Here is a 23,383-nt window from a genome sequence, read left to right as displayed (position 1 = left end):
AGTCAGCCCTTAACTCTCTACACACTTTGCTTTGCCATCAGAAGAGGAGAATCACAACTATGGAAATTACCGAACAAGAAACAAGAGAAAAATGACACAATGTACCATGAATTCTGCTATATCTGATACCAACACATAATGTATTCCACGCAAACGCATTTCAGACCCTCAGCTGCTGCCCCTGTCTTTTGAGAAGCGCGGCAACCTCCTGATGACCTCCGATCAAGGCTGCTCGCAGGGGCGTTTTGTAAACACCAGCACGAATGGTGCTGTCAGCACCTCTGTCGAGGAGCATTTGCACTATCTGGCTATCTCCGCGGGAAGCAGCTGCATGTAATGCGCATCCCTGGACTTTGCCACGGCCGTGAATCTCAGCACCGTTTTCGAGTAACACCTTGACTATGTGGCCATTCCCCGTTTTTGCAGCAGCAACTAGTGCTGGACCGAGATAACTTTCCGCGTTGATGTTGGCACCGTTCTCGAGGAGCATGTGCACTATTTGCTGATTTCCGTTCATCGAAGCTGCTACCAGTGCGCTGCTGTGTCCTCCGTTTCCCGCATTCGGGTCGGCACCATTAGCCAGGAGTATTCGTACCACTTGCTCATGCCCGCTGCGACAAGCCGCTATGAGGGCAGTTCCTTCTCGTTGGTTGACATCCGCGTGATGATCGAGCAAGATTTGTACGATATCTTCCTGGCCCTGTAATGCTGCTGATGCCAAAGCGGTTTCACCTTCGTTCCCTTGAGAACTGGGTGTAGCCCCCTTCTCAAGTAAGAAGGTCACAATTTTCCAGTGACCCGCCTCTGACGCAGCAGCGAGGGGTGTACCATGTATCTCACTCTCGGCATTGATATTTGCATTGTTGTTAAGGAGAGTTTCAACGATATTTAGATAGCCCTTGTCACACGCTGCGATGAGTGCGGTTTGGTACCATCCAGTCTGGCCATCAATGTCAACTCCGCGCTCAAGAAGAAGTCTGACAATGTCCTCTTGCCCATACTGGGCAGCAAGTGAAAGTGGGCTGGTGAAATTATCCTGACCTGTTCCGTTTGCATCAGCTCCACAGGAAAGAAGTAACTTGACGACATTCAGGTGGTCTCTTGAAATGGCATATTGCAATGCTGTCCAGCCACCGTTATGACGTACGTCCACGGAGTGCCGGTGTTGAAGAAAGTAGGATACTGCTTCCTCAATTCCACGGTCTGCAGCGAGATGCAGTCCCGTCTTTTCCCTTGGAAAATTCTGGCTCCAATCTTTTGGGATTGAGTGCCTCCTGACATGGAGTGCTTGTTCTGAAGCTTCAACTTTTGACTGATTTTTCAGAAACTTTATCACGTCAGGATGCAGATCTTTGGTTGCTCTTACATGGTCGCCCCAATGGCGTACCGCATAAAAGTAGAATGGATGTGATTGCAAACGCTTCTCAAACGCCGCATCGCTTTCACAAACTCCAGATCCAAATGTGTCGAATGAGATGTAAGTAACGCACAACGTGCTGATATCATTTTCGGCGCTGGGAAATAGTAAATCTTTCTTCCGTTCAAGGTATTCTTGCGTCGTATAATGAACCAGTCGAATTATCCCGCTTTCATTTTCAACAGTAACAAGACCAGCGCACACAGCAAGGATGTCTTCGACTTCCGGCATGTTCTCCTCGTCGACCATAGATTCCCCTTCCTCTATTGCAAGCGCATGCTGGAGCTCCAGTGAAGTAAGTGGTCTTCTTGCACATACAAGCCAGGACAGGGTTTGCATCGCCAAGTCAGTCTGCTCTCCTAACTGCCTCTGAATTCGGCTCATAGCGTTGTCATAGGCCTTGTCGTATGCATATTCATTGAACCCCTTCGACAGCTCTTTCAGAGCGGTTCGGGTAGATTTGGCTGACCTTCTACCGATCAATGACTCGAAATAAAGCTGTGCAAGAAGGAACCTGAAGGTAAATGAGCGATCTGTCTTGAGTAGAGAATCAATTTCATAAAGAACACTCACATTCCCTGTACATGGCATGAGATGACAGTCATGATCTCCTCTTGCAATGCAGTATTTCGGCTCACAAACCCTGGGAGTCGGAACATGTTCCCATCAAGGTACCGTCTAACGTCGTCTTCATGAGCCTGGATCTCCAAAAAGGAACCCCCTTCAAACAAATCATTAATTTCCGTAGGTCTTGACGTGGCGAAGACATGTGCTCCAGGCCCGGCACGAATTTTGTTGAGTTCGTCCAAAACCCTGGTACGGCAAGTGGATTCGCACTCATCGAGGGCATCGATGACAATAAACACATCGGAATACGTGGAAACGACTGAATGCAGAGCTTTCGATATTTCATCGAATCGCGGACGCGTCGATGCGGTTTTGTAGCGCTTGTATAGGTCCTTGACTGTATCCGGAACAGATGTCTTCTTCTGACTTAATTGCTTCAACAGACTTGAAAGCAACTCTTGAGCTGTCTGTTCATCTTGTCGATTGAAGTTGCAATAAATGTAAGCTATTCCGACATCTGGAGTATCCTCAAAGCGCGTAGTCAAATCATCGACAAGGATAGCAGAACAGATGGTCTTTCCCGCACCCGGCATTCCTGGACAAAACAAGGTGCCTCGGCGTGTTCGAAGCCAATGTTTATATTCTTTCGAATCGAGAAGCCATTTCCCAGTTCCCGCTTGTCGTCGACCGAGAAGATCACTCTGCTGTAACGTGTAATCGACGGCAGACAGCCAGTCGAGAATGCAAGACTTTTCATTGCCTTCTTGTCGGTAGTTGAGCTGTTCCAGTGTTTGCTTTGCCGCAGCCATCGTTTGACTATGGATTTCAGATGTTGGTCATACTTAGGTGCGGCAGGTGGGGCAGAAGGGGAGAAGTATATATGATACCTTGATATAGCACTCAAAAATAACTGGAGCAATATCACATTAGACATTAGGCGACCTCGGAGCTCGCTTATGTCCTCCGGCTCCCAGACAATCCTCTTCCAAATACCTCTAGCTTTTTTGTGAATTGATGTGCCACAGTATTCAACGAGTTTATATTTCTCCAGAGCATGTTGAAGCTCGTTCAGCAGGATCACACAGCTGTGACTGATTTCCCGTAGTTGCTCTTGTTGGTGATCATTGGTATCATGGCCCAGTAGTTGAACATCGACATCCTGGAGAATAATTGCCAGCCCCCTGACCCTGTAAGACCGAAATTATCAGTTATTGGCCAACAACCTAGGTGTACAATATCGACGCACTCTCTGGAGATACTGTTGAACTGGCTCGGAGCGCCAACAAAGTCTCTTCGGAGCTTATTAGCCAAAGTAAGAACCGAAATAAAGTCCCCGATGCTCACTCCAAAACTCATTGTGAATATTATTTAGCTTTTGATGTAATATTGTCTAGGAAAATACGTGGGAAATCGTCAGGATTTAAATGTTAGGCTTGTTATTCTTTTACAGCGAACCCCAAGTTCTAGGCCACTTGGTGCTTTTTTCTTTTGGGAGTGGGGGGAGGGGGGAATGTACAGCTGTCTAGCGTTCAGGTTTTTGGATTGGTTGGCTACGAGACATCATCTGAGGCGCTCTTGCATTAGCGTGTGTGGTGAGAAACAGGGAGCCCAATACTGCAGTATACCGTCGGGTTTCAGGTAGAACTACGAGAGAACATTGCAGACAGCCCGAAATCAATTGGCGCTATGCAGATCTCTATAGAACGTCTGCTTTTGAATCATTCATGTCTTGTAAGATTCCTTTCAATCTATAGATCATCACAGATTGCACACGAGAATCCCTGTCTGACTTCTGACAGTGGCTTAGACATACAGTTTTAGTTCCTGTCAAAGTATTTCCTAGGTAAAACTGGACGTGTAATACGATTTTATTGAATATTTCGATTTTATTGAATATTTGTCTCTTCTTCTGGTCTGAGCTTTCTTGACAAACCCACACACAGCATTGAACAGCGCAGGAAAGGCATCGAAAATATCTTACCCCGATATCTTGCCATAAACGTGTTAGTAGTCTAAAGGCTTCTCCTGCGCACAGATGGAAGAATATACATCAAAAACTAGACAAATTTGGTGGCATATTTGGCCAAAAAAAAAGCCCTAGTACTAGTGACAGCAAGGCAACAAATCATATTCTTGACCGCAAATTCAGGCCAATTCAGGCATCAATGCTGACCTCGGCATGGAGTGATATCATTGGGCTTCGGTCTCCGATAACGTCAGGGAACCCCCGCAGTCGGCGAAGCGCCGTTTTTTCTTTTTTTCGCGCTATCGTTTTCATGCTAACAATTTGATCTATTTTCATGTCTTGCCAGGGACTATGAACCAGAGCCCACCCAATGCTCAGCCCGTGTCGGGTCCTTCCATCCCTGGCAACTCGTCTGCTCCGTCATCATTGAGGGGACCTTTGGCTGGAGGCCGCCAGATCACCCGAAATCGCGCGAGCTACAGCTGTCACACGTGTCGGCGTCGGAAGGTCAAATGCGACAAGGTAGATTGATCTGATTGCCATCAATACTGAAGCCCTTGTTCTAAGCTAACATATCTCTTCTAGATACACCCGATATGTGGAAACTGTGTGAAGAACAACACCGAGTGTATATATGATGTGTCATCCCAAAAAGATGACGATGGGCGCGATGGCTCTCCCCAAAACATGCACGGCATTAAACGAAGGAGAGAGATGCCCCGCACATTAGAGGAAGATGTCGACGAGCTCCAATCACTTTACGGACACTTGAAACGGGCAGAGTCGACAGGCGAAAAGCCCGACCCGAGCGCCATTGAATCACGGCTCGATAAGCTCATGTCAATGATTGAGCGCCTCGGAAGGAGCGGTCAAAGACTCGAGGACGTGGAGATACAGGCAACGGCCGTGGAACCCACACAGTTGGATGACTCACGGCCGAGCAATAGTCTGGACGGAAATAAAACATCGCCAAGATCTACCAGTCCACGTCGCATTGCTGCAGAATCGAGCAGCGATGAATTTCCAATCCCATCCGGTCAGGCCACCGATCTGGTAGACCCGGTTGGCAGTTTGAACTTAGGCCATTTGAGCCTAGAGGACGGTGGAAGGTCAAGGTTGGTCAAAATTGCTTCATTTGAGAATACAAATCTTTTTTCTAACCCTAAATAACTAGATATGTTGGCACCACGTATTGGGCTTATATCTCTGGCGAAGTATGCTGCTCACTCGACTCTCCAACTGACAGACAGTTTGACTAACTCGCATCTAGATCAATGAGCTCAATCAATTACTGAGAGACCAAAATAGCTCACATGATCAGTCTACTCCTGAAAAAAAGAATGAAGACATAACAGATTCGCATGCCGATGGTCAACAGCCATGGAGAGAATCAATAGGCAGCTCGACACCTTCGATGGCGCCTAGGTCTCGTTCCTTCCAACAATCTATAATCTTCCCTTCGGGTGACTCCCCCTCGATCAATGAAAAGGTGGTGGAGCCAGAAATGCTTGATCACATGCCAACGAGACGGCAAAGCCATATTCTTTACAAAGGATTTATTTCCGGTGTACACGCTATCAGTCCTATCATTCACCCCCCAACTATCCTCAAGCTCTACAATTCCTTCTGGGACTGGTACGACTACAGCAGCTATTCGGGAGAGTCGTGCCCAAATCCGTCATTCATTCCACTGTTATACGCGATATGGTATGGCGGCTCAGTGACTATTTCGATCCGAGCAATCGAAGCTGAATTTAATGTGTCCTCGCGGTCGGCCCTTTCGACAATCTATACTGAAGAAGTTACTAAATGGCTTACGAAGATCAAATTCCCGCGCAGCCCTTCACTTCAAGGCCTCGCTGCTTATCTTCTTGTACAGACAATTGTCACGAAGGAGGAGGAGCCTTTGACGACTAGTCTCTTTGTTAGTCTTGCGATGAGGGTTGCGCAAACCATGGGCTTGCATCGGGATCCCGCTAAGTTTGGCATAGAGCCATGCGAAGCTGAGTACCGGCGCCGTTTATGGTGGCACATCATCCACATGGACTGTGTCGTTGCGATGTCAAGTGGTCTGCCTCCACTTGTCAATGACGAGAATTATTGGGATGTGTGCGAGACTAGTGAGATGAAAGATACGATGCTAGGTAGCCCCGCTGCAGAGTCCTATATGAAACAGGTTGCTTCGCGAGAGCGGCTGCCTGATAATCCAGATGATCCCACTATTTGCGGCGGACCATCAATGGTCAACGTCTACTATCTGACCGCCAGAGGGAAATATACCATGGCTCGTGTGTACGTTTCAAACCCCTAAAAACCCACCCACTAATCTTTACCAGGCGCTATCCGCCGAATATTGAAAATCCAGCTTGGAATAAAGCCCCTCACCAGGCAGGACATGGAGGAGCTCCGGTCAATACTCCTTGACTTGCAGCTGAGACTGAATTCCATCATCAACAGGATTCCAGAGGGGAAAGATGTTGATAACCTGTCAACGCCAGGTCGAGCGTTCTCTATATCCAAATCCCCCGATGGCCGCTCTTCCGACACAGAGCTTCCAGGCGAAGGTCCCACCGGATGCTCAGAACAATATCACTCACCGGTTCTTATTTGCTTCCATAAATGGGCGAAGATCATTCTTTCTTTATATATTGACAAGGTGCACTTTCTCACTCTTTGTTAGTTTCATATTCAACTAACCTTCCTCTAGGCATTCTGCGTAGCCTATCAGCCTTTCCTGAAGAACGCTCGCAGCCGGATTTGGCCAGCGGCACGCCAAAGGTTTGCACACACCATCGGGAAATGAGTCTATGTGCTAATATTGATAGTGCACTTCGTCATTGCCATGGTTTCATGGAAAAATTCATCCAACTCGCAACGGATCCTGATTTCCAGCCCTTTCATTGGAGCTGGCCTGGGTAAGTTTTTCCGCTAGTATGGTGGCCAGGAATCATGGGCAACTGATATTCATTTTTAGTAATCATCAACCAATGCATGCTACTATGTATGACTCCATTATTAGGTGTTGGTGATGACGCTAATAAGATACAGGATCATGCTTATTGACCTATATGAGCGACCTTACAGCCCTGAAGCACCTAAGTCCCGCGCGTTCATCGACAGCATACTCGCACTTTCTGGCCCGGATGGAGGCGTCGTAGGTGGTGAAGACGGTGTTTCAACACAACGGCCACTAAAGGACGGTGGCCGTGAAGCCTGGGATATGATCCGCCGCCTTCGTCAGAAGGCTTGGCAAAAGGCAGGCCTCAATCCGCGAATGCTCTGGACCGAACAAGACCAGATCCAGGCTGGGGTCGCTTCGCCAGTTGACACTCGCGGGGATTGTCACTCTCCTAGCCCAGATCACTCTCAGGCCGAGTCTCCGGGTTCAGCATCGGCCGGCCATCCCTCAACACACAAATCCAAACCTAGCGATTTCGTCAAAACATTCTACAACCTCACCCGCTCTCACACCTCGGATCCTGTTAACCCGGATGCTACTAAAACCCTTCTACGATACCAATACCAACCACAGGTTAAAGCCTTATCCCCAGTTTCACATTCCCAATTCAACCCTCCCCCCGCCGATAATCCCATACCTCCCCGCATTGGCGCCTCCTCGCCCAATACGGACTCCTTGTTTGGTGCGCCTCCACCGACACAATGTTCTGCATCCACCCCTCCCGCCCCACACATTCAGCATTCAGATGCTGACATTACTGCTGGTGGTGGCATGTCCTTCGTGGATCCTGCGTGTCCTAATGAAATACCTAGAATTCCTACGCCTCCATCGATGGTTGACCCAAACCTCAACTTCGATTGGGACCAGTGGGATGCTGTGTTCGGACAACATCTTCCTGTCGCAGATGACCTGATGGAGCTGGATCCCGTTTCGGGTCTTGATTTAACTACCTCAACATTTCATGGTACTAGCCCCATCAACATGCCTGATTTAGATGCCAATGGTCTTCCACTTCCAGGCTGCCCTCCAGAAGAGGGTTTTCCGCCCTGGAATGGGAAAAATGAGGGTGGTTGGCCGGGATATCCTTAGTATCCATTATTATGAGTGATGAATAATCAAAATATCTGCAAATATATATATCCCTGTAATTATTGGTGTTGCTTTGCATTTTTTCATAAGAGAAGGTTTTTACGGGGGTCTAGCCAACTACATAGTACAAGCAAAAAAATAAGACATGACAGATGATTTCATGAAGCGTAACTCTTGAGGACCCAATGGATCACTAACTCGGGGATACAAAAATGCGAGGGGGTTATTAGAACGGACAGGCCCAGAAAAGGGGAATAAGTAGCCGCTGCGTCTGAACTGTAACTCGCAATTCTTCCAACAAGACGTATTTGTTCGTGTAGGGTGCGTATGTTTTAACTATCGCCTTCTTTGGAATGACAAGAGTGGCTTAGACCTTGACGGCCTTGAGACCGTCAGCCCAGACAGTAGCGTATGGGGTAACACCATCCTCGCGGAAGTCAATCAGGACGTGCCTGGGAACGGTCAGCTTAAGATTTCAAGAAAAAGGTCATAATATGGGGACATACATGGCATCGCCGTCCATAGACTGGCCCATGAGAACATCGTAGTTGTCCCAGTTGGCAAGGATCTTCTTCATAGCGCCGGCGGCCTTGGTCTTCCAGGCCTTCTCAGCGGCTTCAGCGGCTTCAGGAGTGCCAGCCTCAGCGAACTTGGGCGCGGCATTCTTGTGGAGCTTCTTGAGGTAAGCTGAATTAAAGAACGAAAGTCAGTGATTTGCGTGGACCAAGTCAAGACCAAATGGTGAGCATACACTTGATGTGGGTCTTGTAGCTTTCCTTGGAGGGCTTCGCGCCGTCCTCGACCTTGAGCCAGACCAGACGGAACTGGTCCTCGATATCGTGGACCATAGTGGCCTCACCCTCGCCACCTTCCTCATCAGCGTCCTCAGCGGAGGGGTTGGCACCCTCGAGCTGGAAGTCTTCGTTGGCACGCTTCAGGTACTTGCGGCAGTCACACTCCCAAAGGATATCGAATTCCTTGTTGGGGACAAGGTCAAAGGTATCGGCGACGATCTCGTCACCGGAAACGATGTCCTAGTGGATATTGTCAGATGAGATTCACCTGCGAACGAAGAGATCCAAGGATCTGATATTGACAAACATACAGTGTAGATAATCATTTTGGCGGAATTATATGTTAAGAAGACGGAAGAGGTAAGAAAGTAAGGGTAGTACGGGAAGGAAGAAAAACAATTTCAAGGTGGGGGGACGAGGTTTTTCTTTAAAAAAAAAAAAATAGAGCGGGGGACTTTGTGTTTGTTCGGTTTGTACCAAATCGGTATCGGAGAGTCTGGGCCACCGCCACTGGCTCCGTGTTAGCGCAGTATTGGGTACTTCAAGGTACTTCCCAGGCACAATGTCATTCTTGGGGCAACAATGGCTTATATAAATACCGGCAAATTTAGGGATATGGCCAATTCAACGAGAAAAGCCGTCTGAAACAATTAATTTAAATCAATTGAGATTCTTTTTCACTGTAGCAACCAATTTACTTTCTTTCAGGGCTGTCCAGGTCGAAGTATAAAGCTGAGTCAGCATAAGTCTATGCCATACCATACCATACTGTATTTTGCCTCTTTCTATCAGCCATTCTATACAAATACCAATAATATGTGTATCATCCTGGTTTGTCTTGGCTCCGGCTCGCGCCACCCGAATCCGGGCGTCTCCTGATCTGAACGTTTATCTTTTATCTTCTTCGGCCGTTCCTATTCTTTCCTTCATTATCATTATCTGATTCTCTTCGTCTTTTTACATACTTTCTTTTGTATGTAAACGCCAGCTCCGAGAGGTCTCTGACTGATCGGAAATCATTCTTGCGTCGCGCCTACCCGTCAGCATCCGGACTTCGACGTGGTGGGCAGTTGCAGACGTTCACTCTCTTCGTTTGATTTCTGACCTTGGGCCATTTCAATATCCAAGATATTGATTCCGAGATCCTTTTGATCGGCATTCTTGGATATTTGTGCTACAACTCAACACATCGCCATTCTTTCGTCATGGCTATGAACGCATCCGTCGCGTTCGACCTTCCTCCCCTACCAACCTACACTTTGACACCACAAGGACATCTGCTTGCTTTTCTTCCTGACAACATCCTTTCGCTTGTATTGCCCGTCATCGCATACTGGGTCCTGTCTATGATCTATCATTACCTCGATGTTAATGATTACTTCGTCGAATACCGCCTCCACACCCCCGCAGAAGTTCTGAAACGAAACAAAGTGACTCGCTGGGAAGTTGTGCGGGATGTTGTCTTGCAACAGGTGATTCAGACCGTGGCCGGTCTTGCGTTCCTATACTTTGATGCCGAGGAAACTGTTGGCAGAGAGGAATATGATGTCGCCGTGTGGGCGCAGCGATTGCGGATCGCACAAAAGGCTTTCCCGTCATTGTTAGCTCTTGTTGGAGTTGACGCTATCAGTCTTGGAAAATCCGTGTCCCAAAGCGGTTATACTATGTTGGCCGGAGCTCTGGCTGGTGGATCATACCCCGGTGTGACCCAGTCCATAATCCTCGACAACGGAGCCGAGGCTGTGGCGCCCGCGTTCACGAGCTGGGAACTTGCAGTTGCCAGTTTCATATATTGGTACTTTATACCGACCCTCCAGTTCATGCTAGCGATTTCCATTGTGGATACCTGGCAGTATTTCCTCCACCGCGCTATGCATCTGAACCGGTGGCTCTATGGTATGTCTGACGTTTCAAAAGTTGAATGATGATCCCATACTAACCAGCTGTTAGTGACTTTCCACTCCCGCCATCACCGTCTTTACGTTCCTTATGCTTTCGGCGCCCTCTACAACCACCCATTTGAGGGATTCCTCCTGGACACAGCTGGCACTGGTATTGGATTCTTGGTCTCTGGCATGACCACCCGCCAGGCCATGTGGTTCTTTACAATGTCGACTATCAAGACTGTCGACGATCACTGTGGCTACGCCTTCCCGTGGGATCCACTGCAGCATTTTACCTCCAACAACGCCGCCTATCACGACATTCATCACCAAAGCTGGGGTATCAAGACCAACTTCTCCCAGCCGTTCTTCATCTTCTGGGACCGCCTTCTTGGCACTCAGTGGACTGGTGAGGTCAAGCTGCGCTACGAGCGAGCTCGGGAGAACGCCCAGAAGCAGGTGGATCTGGATGCTGCTCAGGCGCTTAATAACACCCCAGCTGTGACTTTGACTGGAGAACGTGAACATGAGCGGGTTGTGGTATCAACTGAGGGACCTGCGGCCCGCACTCGGCTGCGCCGAAAGACTGTTGATAGTCTCAAGGGCCCGAGTCACGGGGTTCCTGGAAGTGTTCTCCACAACTGAAGCCATGATGAAATGAAGCCCGAGAACGTGTTGATTTTTCTACGCACCCCCTAACCCCGTCCCTGGAGCTGCTGGCGGACTCCGCCAGACTGTGGGGCTTTCCGTTATTTTTTGTATATGGGATCAATGGCCCAATGTATTAATACTTCAGAATGCGCCAGTCAATGCTTTGTACATGGTTTGCTCTATGACCTACTGTCAATAATGTTTATTATTTGCCATTTACTTTTTCCTTTGAGTATTCGTTAACTCGGATACATTTGCAAATATTATATTCTCAGAACACCCGACTTGGACCAGATTTGGCATACAATCAAAAAGAAAAACCAGAATGGCATCAAAAGGAAATGACAGGACACAAGAGCACGAGGAACAAAGCACCTATGCGAGATGCGATACAAAGAAAGAAGAGATCAAATCATAGTCGACTGTTCACACAACAGATTCCAAGTGGTCCTCGCTGCTGGGCCACTTTCTGGCATCCTCCAGTCTTCGTCTTCGTCACTCCATTCACTGCCAGTGGAATAGATCGATGGGGAACGACACTGTGATGAGGCACCGCTACCCCCATGCAGTGGACAGTATTGCGTGCTTCGCGAGTAGGGGTTTGCTCCCATACCCTTGTACATCTCAAGAAGTTTGTCGATTTCCTCCATTGTTCCCAAGAATGTGCTTGCGGTGCTCGGTGACGGGGGATTTCCAGGAGGTCCATAAACAGTGCTCCCACTTTGCCTTTCCGTGCTTATTCCTAAGCCTTGGTAACCTTGGTAATTGTCATCGGCGAAATCCAAAAATCTAGTGATGCGTTCCGGGTTCGGGTCTGAGCGTCGATCTAGCTTCGTGTGGTACGATGATCTTACGGCCTTCTGGAATGGCACGACGTCGGGCGATATATTCTGCGCCCTTCAGTGTCAGTGTCAGTACATTAAGATGGCTGGAATGATTCGGTGACATACCTTTCCGTAGGGTGTGATAATGTGATTAGTGGTGGTGGCTGGGGATACTTCTTCCGCGGATCATACTCACTAGCCGGTTGATGGCTATGTGCATCCTTTCCGATATTTTCATTTCTGTCACCCTTGTCGATCTTGTCATGGTCGGTGTGCCTTCGCTGTGGGGGTCTCGAATCCGCATGTGCTGGGTCTTTGGCCCAGGCCTTGCTGCAGGCCTTGCGGGTATCCTTCAAGATGAATGCAAACTGGCTAGATGTGCCATATAGCTCATCAACATCATCAGGGAATAGGTCAATGCAGGTGTCGACGAACTTCATAAGTTTTCGTGGGGCATGGTTCAAACGGGTCTGCGTGCGAGAGAGCAAAGCGATTCGAAGATTGCGTAGCGCATGCTTGTCACTCGCAATCCGAGCCACCATACACCCCTGACAGCAGCTGATCTCATAGTGCCATGCTTGTGAGACAGCCTTGTTTTTCGGGTCAGGTTTCTCCCACATGCCCCGTATAGCCTGCAGCTTCTGCAGGATCAATACATCGAGGGGCTTCAGCAAGTCCGGGTACGCGTCAAACTTGCGGAGGTGGTGACCGACCTCCCTCTGAACAAGATTGAACACATCGGCCATAAGATCTGCATTCAGACCCTGGTGGGCATCGCACAGATGCTTGTTCGTTCTTGACCAGCGATCACGGCGCATGTCCTTCGGCAACTCGCGGATCATACGCTTGACGATCTCACCAGTGTGTCTCGCTCTTGTGTTGTCTATGTGCAGGATCTCTGTTAGCTTTTTAATTTCGTCCCTTCTCAGGTCAGTGACAAACCGGGTATCTCTTTGTCCTGAGAAAGGGGCTCTACGTCTACCGCTTGTGTCTCGTCTGTTTTCGAACCACCCTCCATCTTTTCCCATTGCTTTTGGTTATCACGGTGTTGAAGAAGGGTTGGGTCGTGGTAGCCCTGTGTTAGACTTCAGACGATATATGTCCTAAATAATAAACAATATGAGGAGGTCAGTTTCCAAGTTATATTTGTTTGGAATGGGATATAGTCACTAGACTGTCTTCGTTCACTCCTATCGCAGGTTGTGTACACAGCGCCCTGCTGGGTTGGATAAGGGGCTTGGGGTTGGTTATGATATTCCGTTGGGGGAGGAGAATTTTGTCTTGCGGACGTTTATATACTCCTAATGAAGTAGCTTGTTGTCGATGTGCTTTCATCATAATGTGAGCTCAACTAAACAATGTGTTTTCAGTCCTCAAAGGACAAAGCCTTATTGTAGTGCACTATTGGGGTTAACTTCCGCGATCATCAAAGGCTCCTATTAATCGCTCTACAGCTCAATCACAATGAATTGTACTATTAAAAACCATCAATGGCCTTTGTTCTTTTCGTTCCATTCAATATAGTATATAGATATTAAACTCACCCTGTCTCATTCTCGACTCATTTCTTTCTTCCTTTTCTATCTTATCAATATCTTCTTCTCTATCTCAGACATTTCCACCATGGAAACACCAATCTCGTCTGTTGACTCCTCTCCAGTCACAAAGAAAGCAAAGAAGCGCACCAAGCTCCAAGGAATGTTCAACTATCCAGACGGACGAAACATTCGAGAAAAACACTATCCCGCTGGAAGAAACCAGTGGGTGACTGTCTTCTTCAACTGGGCTGATCACCAACTTGACGACGAAGATTTGATGGACCTTGTGGTGGCTCGCATCGTCGCCCGAGACGGTATCATTTCATCCGAGCCCGTCCATCACGACGTCAAATGGTGCTTGTCCCTGCGTGCCCCAGGATACTGGAATCCGAGCGACATTGAAATTGCTAGTACCGCCAAAGACATTGCACAATGGTATCGAAGTGAGATTCGCCATGCCGGTATGCAGATCAACCGAAGATATCTGTTTCGCCGCAACAATCGTCGAAAAATGCGTCATGGTGTTCGTTAATATCCTCCCTTTCTCATTCTATCATTATCTGATCTATAGCTAACTATCCCTTGACTATAACAGAACATCGACCACGCTGATTGCAAGCGCCTCTCTCAGGTTTGCTTCGCGAAATGACGGAGATCAAGTTTCATCGAAAGAAAGAAATCAAATAATGGTAGCAATAATATCACTGTAATTACTTAATATGAAAGAAACCAAGAAGCCACATTCTAAAAGAGTCCCGTAGGTCAATCAGCCGATGTAAGTCACAAGCTTGTATAGATCTCACGAACACGAGGTTATAGGCAGGCGCTATATCACATGACAAGACAACAAAGCGCCTTTTTCATGTCCACTTTCGTCTCAACGTTACACTTCTTCTCTTGTCAACGTTCCACAATGACATGTCCGGGCAAGGAGGATACCCCGTTGCCCTACACTGCCTCGCCCACCAAGTTACTCCGGAGCGACTTGTCCCTGTTTATTTCGAAGCTATGGGCGCTTCCAGGTATTCTACGACCCCTCAATCTAGGTCACACCCGTGAGCTGGACGAGCTCTATCCGTCGTTACGCAATGCATCTACGGTGTTGACCCATGTGTTTCTCTTGGTTTATCAAGTTGCTTTCCTGCTCTCGCTGCCGATCATGGTTATCTGCATGGTTCCGGGTCTGTGGATCATTGTTTATTCGGCTATTGCTTTCACTGTCAATTATTCCATTGTCATGTTGATGTTGAACAGTTTCCAGCGGGTCCTGGTATCTCAGGTGTCTGTGGTCGAGCGACCAAGTCACGAGCGGGAGCGTTGGGTGTATATAAATGGAATTGCAGCGGGGTAGGAGATATATCTCCATAGTCCTCTATCTTCAGTTGCTAACTCAAATTACCCGTAGGCATCACTGGGTACAGATGAACATTGACCAACTATCATACATCTTTGGTCGGAAAGTGACGGCCGTGCACAATCGCACGTAAGTGACATCTTGGATCTCGAATTTGCAAACACTAATGAAATCTAGCGCTGGCATTATATTTGATCTCATTGAATGTCTGATTCAGCGAGATTTTGCCTACGCTACTGGCGATATACGACGAGCGTATTCCTTGGTCAAGGAAGCTATCTTAGACCCAGAATGTGACAAAGTGGTTCTGCTTCTTCACAGCCAAGGCGGTATTGAAGGGGGCCTTGTCATGGACTGGCTTCTGGATGAACTACCACACAATCTCCTTCATCACTTGGAGGTATACACCTTCGGAAACGCAGCGAATCACTTCAACAACCCGCGATGGACAAAGCTCGCAAGGCCACAAGGGAACACAGCACCTGATCTAACGCCTGAATTTGGTCAATCCATCGGCCACATCGAGCACTACGCTAATGAAGGTGATATCGTGGCTCAGGGAGGAGTGCTCCACTTCGTGGAAATCCCGAATCGATACATGGGCCGGCTGTTCGTGCGCCCGCATTCAGGCCACCTGTTCAACATGCATTACCTCGGCAACATGTTTACACTAGGCCCTGATATGAACGTCCTCGACTCCAATTCATTCATGGATATGGAAGTCGAGCCATGGGCAACCGCTGGTATCAATGGATATGATGGTCCTCCGCGTCGAGTTGGGTCCACGATAGCCCGAGACGAGGCGTTTCTCCCTGTCGCATTGACCGTGCGACGGTCACCGCCGAATGAGTTGGATCGAGTACTGCGCGTCAAGGACTTTAGTCGGCTCTGGCAATATAGAAATGGAGGATGCCCGGACGACAGAGAGACACACACCGCATGATAATGATACCCATGAACATGTCCGTTTTAGCTAGTACATAGATTCGCCGCCCCTTGCATGAGAATATGATATATCGTTCACTGTTACTTCTCGAATGAATGCTGCTAGATCAACCCGCGAGCTGAACTTAGCACTACCAAAGTCCGTACATAGCATAGTTATGTGCAGGTTTAGAACTGATACTCCACCTTCTTTCTTAGTAGCTCTCTTAATAGTTTATCGGCACTTGCTAGTCCATAAAATGTAAGATTCATACAAGAAATATAACTATCAGGTAGATGTTGGACATGATTTGAGGTGGATGTACAATGAGATCAATTCAGATGCAGATCCGTGGTATCAAGGAAGTATCCCTCTCTCGAGTGCATCAAAAATTAGGGGGAAAAAGCAACGCCCATCGCCATACAATGCAATTGGAACACGGAATAAAGGACATGCTAAATCATGCCCTGATCACCTTCCTCTTTTCCTTCTTTTTCTTTTCCGCGCCTGCCCCTGAGGGCTCGCCGCCCATTCCACCCATTCCGCCTAGCCCGCCTAGTCCACCCAACATACTGCTCAGTCCGCCCATTCCGCCCATTTGACTCATCATTTCAGACATGTTGGGCATTCCCTCCATGCCCTGCATCTCGGCCATTGCGTCCTTGAGGGGGTTGTCACTCACACCACCACCGCTGTAGGCAGGCGAATGGATAGGTAGGATCGTCCCGATCTTCCAACCCCGCGGGGCAGCAGGAGCTGCTGGAAGCTTCTCGGGCATGGGCAGGCCACGGATTCGTAGCCGGTAGGGTGATTTTTCGGTAGTAGGGTTAGCCTTCAAGTACTGTGCGACGAGAATATAGAGGTGGTGCTCTAAGCAACAATGTCAGTTCATGTCAACAGAAAGAAGCATTCACTCCATCAAAGGCATCAGCCACGTACTGTTCTTGATCTTCGGGTTGGCTAATTGACCATCCTGGGTCCTAACCTGCGCACGCACACGACCGGGATTCGCCCAATCCTTAGGATGCAGCTTCTCTGGCTCCAAGCCGGCATTCAAGCCAAGCATCTGGACGGCATCGACGATATCTCGCGCAAGAGGGTTTTCCACTGCGAGCTCCGCACCGACTTTGCGGCCCTCGGCGCGCGATCGGGTTTTATCGAAGTACACGGGGTACAAGCACGAGAAGTGTCGGGGAATCTCGCGCTGAGGCTCAGGCGCCGGCATCGATGGCATGGGCATGGGCATCTGTTGTTGTTGTTGGGGTTGAGGTGCAGCCCTCGGGATATTTACGGGTGCGATGATGGCATTTCTGGGAAGGTCCTCGTCAGAGTCGTAAGAAGGGGCGATCTCTTCTGGGTCGGAGTCGGAAACTTCCTCGATTTGGGCGCGACGCGACATTTTGGAAGGTTGGATGTGTTGAATGGGGAAATGTCTGGGGAAGGCCGCGGGAATTGTGGCCAAGTAAGAGGGGCAGAATGCAGTGTGCGGGCGGTGGGACGTGGGGATGTCTGTTCAACGTTCAACTAATTGCACGTCAATATGATTGATAATAGTTAATAATGACCCTAGTTATGTCTTTTGGGATAGTATTTTGGATAGTATTTTGGATCTGTTGGTAAATTCTATTTTATCAATATTTTGCTATGAAATATATGAGCCCCATGCTCTATGCAGTGTCCTATTTATCCAAACCGAACCACGAAGTATAACCCAACGTCAGATATATCTTTCCCAGGTATACCTGGGCATTCCTAATAATGAGTCATTTCCAGACGCCAATCTACAACTAAAGTTTCTCTTCAAACACGATAGACCAGATACACCAGATAGGAAACAGTGAAGTCCGTCCCCGGTCCAATTGAGGGCTCGGCTTTTTCCCTTCGGCATGCCGAACCCACTTAGCCCCGCAGAACAGGGGCATTGCCTCGGGTGAGACCATCGGAGAGAGATCCACAGGTATATATAAGGCTTTTGATCTCCTCGAGCATTCTTCCTTTAAATTACATTTCTCTAAACTTCAATCATGACCGACGGTATGTCAAACGCATGCAATATCTTGGCATATTTCTGACATTATTTCCCAGAAACCAAGGCTAGTGCTATTCTCCACCGGGACACGCGCTTCGTCCCAAAGAAAGCCATTGGTGGCAAGGGGTGCTATGTCTTTCTGGAAGATGGGACCAAATTCCTCGATGCTACAGGTGGCGCGGCTGTATCTTGTCTAGGACACGGTAACGAGCAGGTCACCCAGATGATCAAGGACCAGATGGACCAGATATCTTACTGCCATTCTGCCTTCTTCGGTACCCAAGTGGCCGAGGATCTTGCCAAACTCCTAGTTGACTCTACTGGAGGAAAACTATCCAAGGTCTTTATAACCAGCTCGGGTGAGTCGAGGCAGCCCTTCCAAGAACCCGAAATTCAGTTCACACATACAGTGCTGAGGATATCTAGGGTCTGAGGCTGTCGAGGCTGCACTTAAACTGGCACGCCAATATTTCTTAGAGCTTCCAACTCCCCAACCCGAGCGTACCAAGTTCATTGCGCGTCTTCCATCCTACCACGGCACCACGCTCGGGGCCCTTTCAGTTGGTGGCCATGTTCAGCGTCGGCAGCCGTTTGAACCACTTCTTTCCAAGAATGTATCCCATGTTTCACCGTGCTATGCATACCGTGGGAAGCTGGACGGTGAGTCTGATGCAGACTACGTGGCACGTCTAGCAGCCGAGCTAGAGGCCGAATTCCAACGCGTCGGACCCGAAACTGTGTGCGCATTCATTGCAGAGCCGGTTGTCGGCGCGGTATGACTTCCTATCTTGCACTCTACACCATTTGATCATCCAACTTATACTGATTAGGCTCTCGGATGTGTCCCCGCGGTACCAGGGTACTTTCGTGCCATGAAAGCCGTTTGCGAGAAGCATGGCGCTCTCTTGATCCTTGACGAGATTATGAGCGGCATGGGTCGTTGCGGCACCTTGCATGTCTGGGAGCAAGAAGATGTTGTCCCCGATATCCAGACCATTGCAAAGGGTCTGGGTGGTGGCTATGCGCCGGTGTCGGCCGTCTTGATTGGTGACTCTATTGTGCAGACGATGGACAAAGGCACCGGGCAGTTCCGCCACGGACAGACATATCAAGGCCATCCGGTCTCATGTGCTGCTGCGCTTGCTGTGCAAAAGACTATTCAGGAACAGTCTCTGGTGGATAATGTCCGGGCCATGGGTACTTACCTTGAGACACAGTTGAAGCAGCGATTCGAGAGTCACCCTCATGTGGGAGATATTCGTGGGAAGGGATTGTTCTGGGGTGTAAGTTGCAAGTTCCTGTAGTCGATATTGCACGACCAACAAAGGATACTAACTCTTTTTAGATTGAATTTGTCAAAGACAAGGTCACGAAAGAGCCATTTGACCCCAAGGATCGTCTGTCCTATCGGATCCAGGAGAAGGGTCTACAGCCGGAGTACAGTGTCTCGCTATATGGCTGCTCTGGTACCGTGGATGGAATTAAGGGAGATCATCTTATACTCGCGCCACCTTATATTGTGTCGAAAGAGGAGATTGGTATTATTGTTGACACCTTGGAGAAAGTTCTGCAGGAGGTTTTTGCCTCGCTATGAAGCACTTATATCTACTCTAAGAGTCTACTTTTATATCCTTGGAACGTGCAATGATTTAATCAATCTCATTCTGTTTAAAAAAAACCAACTACCGAAAGAAACACTAAATGACGAAGCAGATGTAGAAAAGTCAAGTCAAATCATGGATGATGGGATATTTCATTATTATACAAGTATGAGAGAGATCAAGCATGAGCCTCAATGGCAGCCGCTTTCTTCCTATCAGCCAGTTCAATCCCCTTTGTCCCGTTGACAGAACCATTAAGCACCGCGTCCTGGTGAATCGAGCTCTCTGCCCACAGACCAGCGACAGTCTCAATGGCCCGCTCGACGACTACACGAATGCGGTCTCGCAAGACAGCATTCGCACATTCAACTTCCAGGTCCTCAAGCCACACACGGGCAATATGCTTGTCCACCCTGATTTCAATACCAGGGACGGGAACACCCATTGTGATAAGACGATCCAGCTCGGCAGCCTCAATATCGGCAATTCGTTCTTCGTTCATCTCGCCATCTTCTTGTGGACCGAGTGCGAGATCTGCCGGGATTCGTGGGCGTTCAATGGGGCCAATGTTATCGCCGCCGAATTGGGCCTCGAGCATCATCAGCATACGAGCAAGCCGCTCTTGAGGTCCAGACTGAGAATGAGGGTTGGGAAGTGAGGGGATTTCCATATCGTCATCGTCGTGGTGATGATGGTGGTGCTTGTCTTTAGCCGATTCTATAACCGTAGTTAGCACAAGTAAAAGAGGTGGAAAAGGACAGAGATTCATACGCTTTACGGAGGCCGGGCTGCTTTCGACTGTGAGCAAAACAGCCATAACTGCATCTGCGACTCCGTCGTTCATCATATTACCCTCCCATTCTAACTCAACTTCGCGGGTGCGGGAGTGATGGCGAAGATACACACATCCCATGACAAGGAATGTCTGTGTCTCATCCGATGGGATCTCCTCGTCGGCATCTTCTTGCTTTGGAGTGCCGTCGCTAGCCATGTCGTTCTTGCCGTTAGCCTCGGTCTTCTTGCTGTTTCCAATTTCCTCAATGGCCCCAAAAGTTCCCTCGAGGGCCCATCGGATCAAATCCATGCTCGCAGAGCTGAGAGTGATATGCTGTTTGCAAGTAATAGTTGTGGTTGTCAAGCCCGCGTACTCCTGTAGGTCGTCAGGGGCCATCAACGACAGGTTGAACCCATTTTGAACTAGGACTCCAGCCATTAGCTGGGGATCATCATTCTCCGATGGAGGCGCAAGCTCTGCGAGCCTGCCGACGACTTTGGCAATCTTGTCTTTTTTGAAAGGGATGCGAACTTCATCGCAATTTGCTGGGGTGTAGACTTTGACTTTGACGATTTTATCTGCGTTAAGGCTGAGCAGTTTCGACTTCAGCCTCATCATCTGATGTTTTTCGCCGTGAACGAGGATCTTGAGTGGGTCAGTAAATTTTCAAATAGACTGGGTGGATGTCACACTTACCACAACTGGTGCTCCTACTTCCTCAATGAAAGTACGATTTTCGACGCCATCAACGTGGGCTGCAAAGCTGACCTCGTCAACAGTGCAACGGCGAGGGATCATGACTTTTTGATCCTCATCATTCACTCCGGGAACACGACCACGACCATGCCCAGTGGAAACCTTGGACATGACAGCCGGGATTTGATCGGGTTCATTGAGCAATCCCTTAGCCATGGTTCCTTCAACACTGTAACCGGTCATGACAACGCCGTTACGATCACTGGGTGCCCATCTTTCCAGCAGCTCACGACTTGTTCCGGTCTGCAACATACCGGGGGAGGCAAGCATGACACATCCTCCAACATCATCGAAACGCTCCAAACTGCGAAGACTTCGAACGAATCGGAAATCCCATGGTCCGACACTGACGCTCTTATTGCCACTCGCCTCAGCCTCGGCCATGCGCTGCCGGAAGAGTCGTTTTATATTATCGTTCATAGCACCAATATATGTTTGGTACACGACCATGCATCGTCTTGCCATGTTTCCGATGTAGTAGATAGGAAATTTCTGGAGTTCTGGGTGGGTTTCCCAATATTCATCAAGGATAAGAAGCAGCTCTTGGGCACGCCCGAGAGCGAAAACTGGCATCAGAACTCGACCTCCGCGGTTGAGAACACTCGTAATTGACTTCATCAAGGCGGCCTCGCGTTCTAATCGAGGTGGATTAGAGGAAATACCGAATGTAGATTCTGTGATGAGAACATCGATCTTCGTGCCACTAGGAACCGCGGCGGGAATCAAGTGTCTGTCTTCCTCGCGAGAGTAGTCTACCGGTCGATTAGCAATTGACATATAATGCTGTAGATGACCAAGGTGTAATAAAGCAAACTCACCTCCTGTAAACAAAGTCACAAGCCCTGCAATATCAATTTTAAACATGGCAGCCCCGAGAACATGCCCAGCGGGATACGGGGTAATACGGATGCCATTGATCGTATGTGTTGTGTAGAAGTCGATGGTTTCAATCATAGGAAGTGTTGACAAGTGATCACGCTCGGTATATAACGTAGTGCGTTGATCGGAGGAAGAGGATGTGTTGCTGACTCGGACATTGTCTTGAATGAGCCATTTGTAGATTGCTCGGGTTGCTGGAGTCATGAAGACTCTCCCTTTGAAGTTTGTCTTGCTGAGAACATATGGGAGGGCGGAAGAATGGTCGACGTGGAAACTATACAGATCAGACCGTTAGTCAACTGCGATAGCCATGAACAAACGCGCCGGGAGAGCACTCGAATTCGAGACTCAAGAGGGTACAGTGATACAAGAAATATATGCATGACAATGTATTGTATTGGGCTTCTCATATATATGCAGGGGAATGTGTCCTTCCGTTGCAGCAGGTGCCAGGTGCCTCATGGTAAGTGCAGAATGATGCCCGGTCGTGCTTGCCATGATTCCATATATGTAAAACAAAAAAGAGATGCACGTACTGGCTGATTAGAAGAACATCCACTGTGCTCAGATCGAATTCATCAAAGAAAGGGAGTGCAGAGAAGCCTTCTTTCGCCGGGTGCATACCGGCATCAAGCTACAGAAGCAAAGGAGATCAGTATCTGCGAGTTCATTCTCCTTGTCCCAGCTGAGGCTTACCATCACTGTCTTGCCCTTATATTGCACAATGTGGCAACTCCGTCCAACTTCATTGCCGCCGCCGAGACAGTAGAATGCCAGTTCGTCTGATGGGTCAACGGGCTCATCGTCACCAGCCATTCCCATTGCTGCAGCTTTGCGTTTGGACGTCATGGTGTTAGAGGTGTTAGAGATTAATTGGGCAAGGTGTCAGTAGGTTGAACGATTTCTTAATATGAGTTTAAGAAGTCTAGTTGAATGGGACTAGCACCCGCGCGTCGCACGATCAAGCCTAGGATCTCAATAAGAGCTCAGCGCAACACCCATAACTTGCGTAAAAGGCTATGATGAATGGAGCAGCTCCGGGTATTGAAGCAGGTGTCAATATACTTATGAGGACTATGTGTGATTCAATAGAAGATTGATCTTTTGCGACCTAGACACCCGCAGATTCAGAGAGCTTAGTCAAACTTAGTCACGTGTGTCGCAATCCGCGATCCGCGGAGCAGAGTTCGACCACCTAGAAAGCTCCTTACCACGTCACGCATCACTGTCTCCCCGATTACTGCTAGATTCGCGCGCGAGCCAACAATTCTAACATTCACGTGTCGTACATATGGTTTGAATTCAGTATTGAGATGGTCAAAGGTGGTGGCTGGTGGTGCGAGCAATCCGCTCAGTTTAACGGCCACGCGTGGACC

The 23,383-nt window shown here is 48.6% G+C and overlaps 10 protein-coding genes across 10 annotated transcripts; 5 read left to right on the top strand and 5 right to left on the bottom strand.

Moving 5' to 3' along the window:
• Positions 1–160: 160 nt before the first annotated feature.
• Positions 161–2,793, bottom strand: N7518_002693 (ankyrin repeat domain-containing protein; the record flags this gene model as incomplete). Its single annotated transcript, XM_057183621.1, has 2 exons — positions 161–1,931; positions 1,991–2,793. The coding sequence occupies 2 exons, from the start codon at positions 2,791–2,793 to the stop codon at positions 161–163; spliced, it is 2,574 nt and encodes an 857-aa protein (XP_057045071.1).
• A 1,508-nt stretch (positions 2,794–4,301) lies between these two features.
• N7518_002692 (putative C6 transcription factor) lies at positions 4,302–7,998 on the top strand (the record flags this gene model as incomplete). Its single annotated transcript, XM_057183620.1, has 9 exons — positions 4,302–4,472; positions 4,536–5,065; positions 5,125–5,164; positions 5,221–6,238; positions 6,287–6,606; positions 6,658–6,728; positions 6,776–6,865; positions 6,925–6,951; positions 6,999–7,998. The coding sequence occupies 9 exons, from the start codon at positions 4,302–4,304 to the stop codon at positions 7,996–7,998; spliced, it is 3,267 nt and encodes a 1,088-aa protein (XP_057045070.1).
• A 367-nt stretch (positions 7,999–8,365) lies between these two features.
• On the bottom strand, positions 8,366–9,157 carry N7518_002691 (translationally-controlled tumor protein; the record flags this gene model as incomplete). The annotated part of the gene is made up of 4 exons (XM_057183619.1): positions 9,104–9,157; positions 8,750–9,032; positions 8,505–8,685; positions 8,366–8,450 (listed from the first exon to the last, which is right to left on the bottom strand). Exons 1-4 carry the CDS (start codon positions 9,116–9,118, stop codon positions 8,366–8,368), a joined length of 564 nt encoding a protein of 187 aa, XP_057045069.1. The 5' UTR covers positions 9,119–9,157.
• Positions 9,158–9,997: 840 nt separating this feature from the next.
• Positions 9,998–11,320, top strand: sur2 (sphingosine hydroxylase; the record flags this gene model as incomplete). The annotated part of the gene is made up of 2 exons (XM_057183618.1): positions 9,998–10,688; positions 10,743–11,320. 2 exons carry the CDS (start codon positions 9,998–10,000, stop codon positions 11,318–11,320), a joined length of 1,269 nt encoding a protein of 422 aa, XP_057045068.1.
• Positions 11,321–11,733: 413 nt separating this feature from the next.
• On the bottom strand, positions 11,734–13,168 carry N7518_002689 (uncharacterized protein; the record flags this gene model as incomplete). Its single annotated transcript, XM_057183617.1, has 3 exons — positions 11,734–12,223; positions 12,277–13,033; positions 13,093–13,168. The coding sequence occupies 3 exons, from the start codon at positions 13,166–13,168 to the stop codon at positions 11,734–11,736; spliced, it is 1,323 nt and encodes a 440-aa protein (XP_057045067.1).
• A 605-nt stretch (positions 13,169–13,773) lies between these two features.
• On the top strand, positions 13,774–14,337 carry N7518_002688 (uncharacterized protein; the record flags this gene model as incomplete). The annotated part of the gene is made up of 2 exons (XM_057183616.1): positions 13,774–14,211; positions 14,284–14,337. 2 exons carry the CDS (start codon positions 13,774–13,776, stop codon positions 14,335–14,337), a joined length of 492 nt encoding a protein of 163 aa, XP_057045066.1.
• Positions 14,338–14,601: 264 nt separating this feature from the next.
• N7518_002687 (uncharacterized protein) lies at positions 14,602–15,985 on the top strand (the record flags this gene model as incomplete). Its single annotated transcript, XM_057183615.1, has 3 exons — positions 14,602–15,035; positions 15,094–15,171; positions 15,220–15,985. The coding sequence occupies 3 exons, from the start codon at positions 14,602–14,604 to the stop codon at positions 15,983–15,985; spliced, it is 1,278 nt and encodes a 425-aa protein (XP_057045065.1).
• A 442-nt stretch (positions 15,986–16,427) lies between these two features.
• Positions 16,428–17,366, bottom strand: N7518_002686 (RNA-binding signal recognition particle subunit SEC65; the record flags this gene model as incomplete). The annotated part of the gene is made up of 2 exons (XM_057183614.1): positions 16,428–16,837; positions 16,907–17,366. The coding sequence occupies 2 exons, from the start codon at positions 17,364–17,366 to the stop codon at positions 16,428–16,430; spliced, it is 870 nt and encodes a 289-aa protein (XP_057045064.1).
• A 625-nt stretch (positions 17,367–17,991) lies between these two features.
• N7518_002685 (aminotransferase, class III) lies at positions 17,992–19,590 on the top strand (the record flags this gene model as incomplete). Its single annotated transcript, XM_057183613.1, has 5 exons — positions 17,992–18,001; positions 18,053–18,355; positions 18,423–18,769; positions 18,827–19,279; positions 19,342–19,590. 5 exons carry the CDS (start codon positions 17,992–17,994, stop codon positions 19,588–19,590), a joined length of 1,362 nt encoding a protein of 453 aa, XP_057045063.1.
• Positions 19,591–19,775: 185 nt separating this feature from the next.
• Positions 19,776–22,856, bottom strand: ysh1 (cleavage polyadenylation factor subunit YSH1; the record flags this gene model as incomplete). Its single annotated transcript, XM_057183612.1, has 6 exons — positions 19,776–20,314; positions 20,369–21,017; positions 21,069–21,880; positions 21,947–22,281; positions 22,544–22,641; positions 22,704–22,856. 6 exons carry the CDS (start codon positions 22,854–22,856, stop codon positions 19,776–19,778), a joined length of 2,586 nt encoding a protein of 861 aa, XP_057045062.1.
• Positions 22,857–23,383: the final 527 nt, after the last annotated feature.

Source organism: Penicillium psychrosexuale (genome assembly GCF_028828465.1).
Source record: "Penicillium psychrosexuale strain IBT 29551 chromosome Unknown utg000002l, whole genome shotgun sequence".
In the NCBI taxonomy this organism is placed as follows: Eukaryota; Fungi; Ascomycota; class Eurotiomycetes; order Eurotiales; family Aspergillaceae; genus Penicillium; species Penicillium psychrosexuale.
The sequence above is the reverse complement of the archived record's forward strand: the minus strand, read 5'-3'. Positions and strand labels throughout refer to the sequence as shown.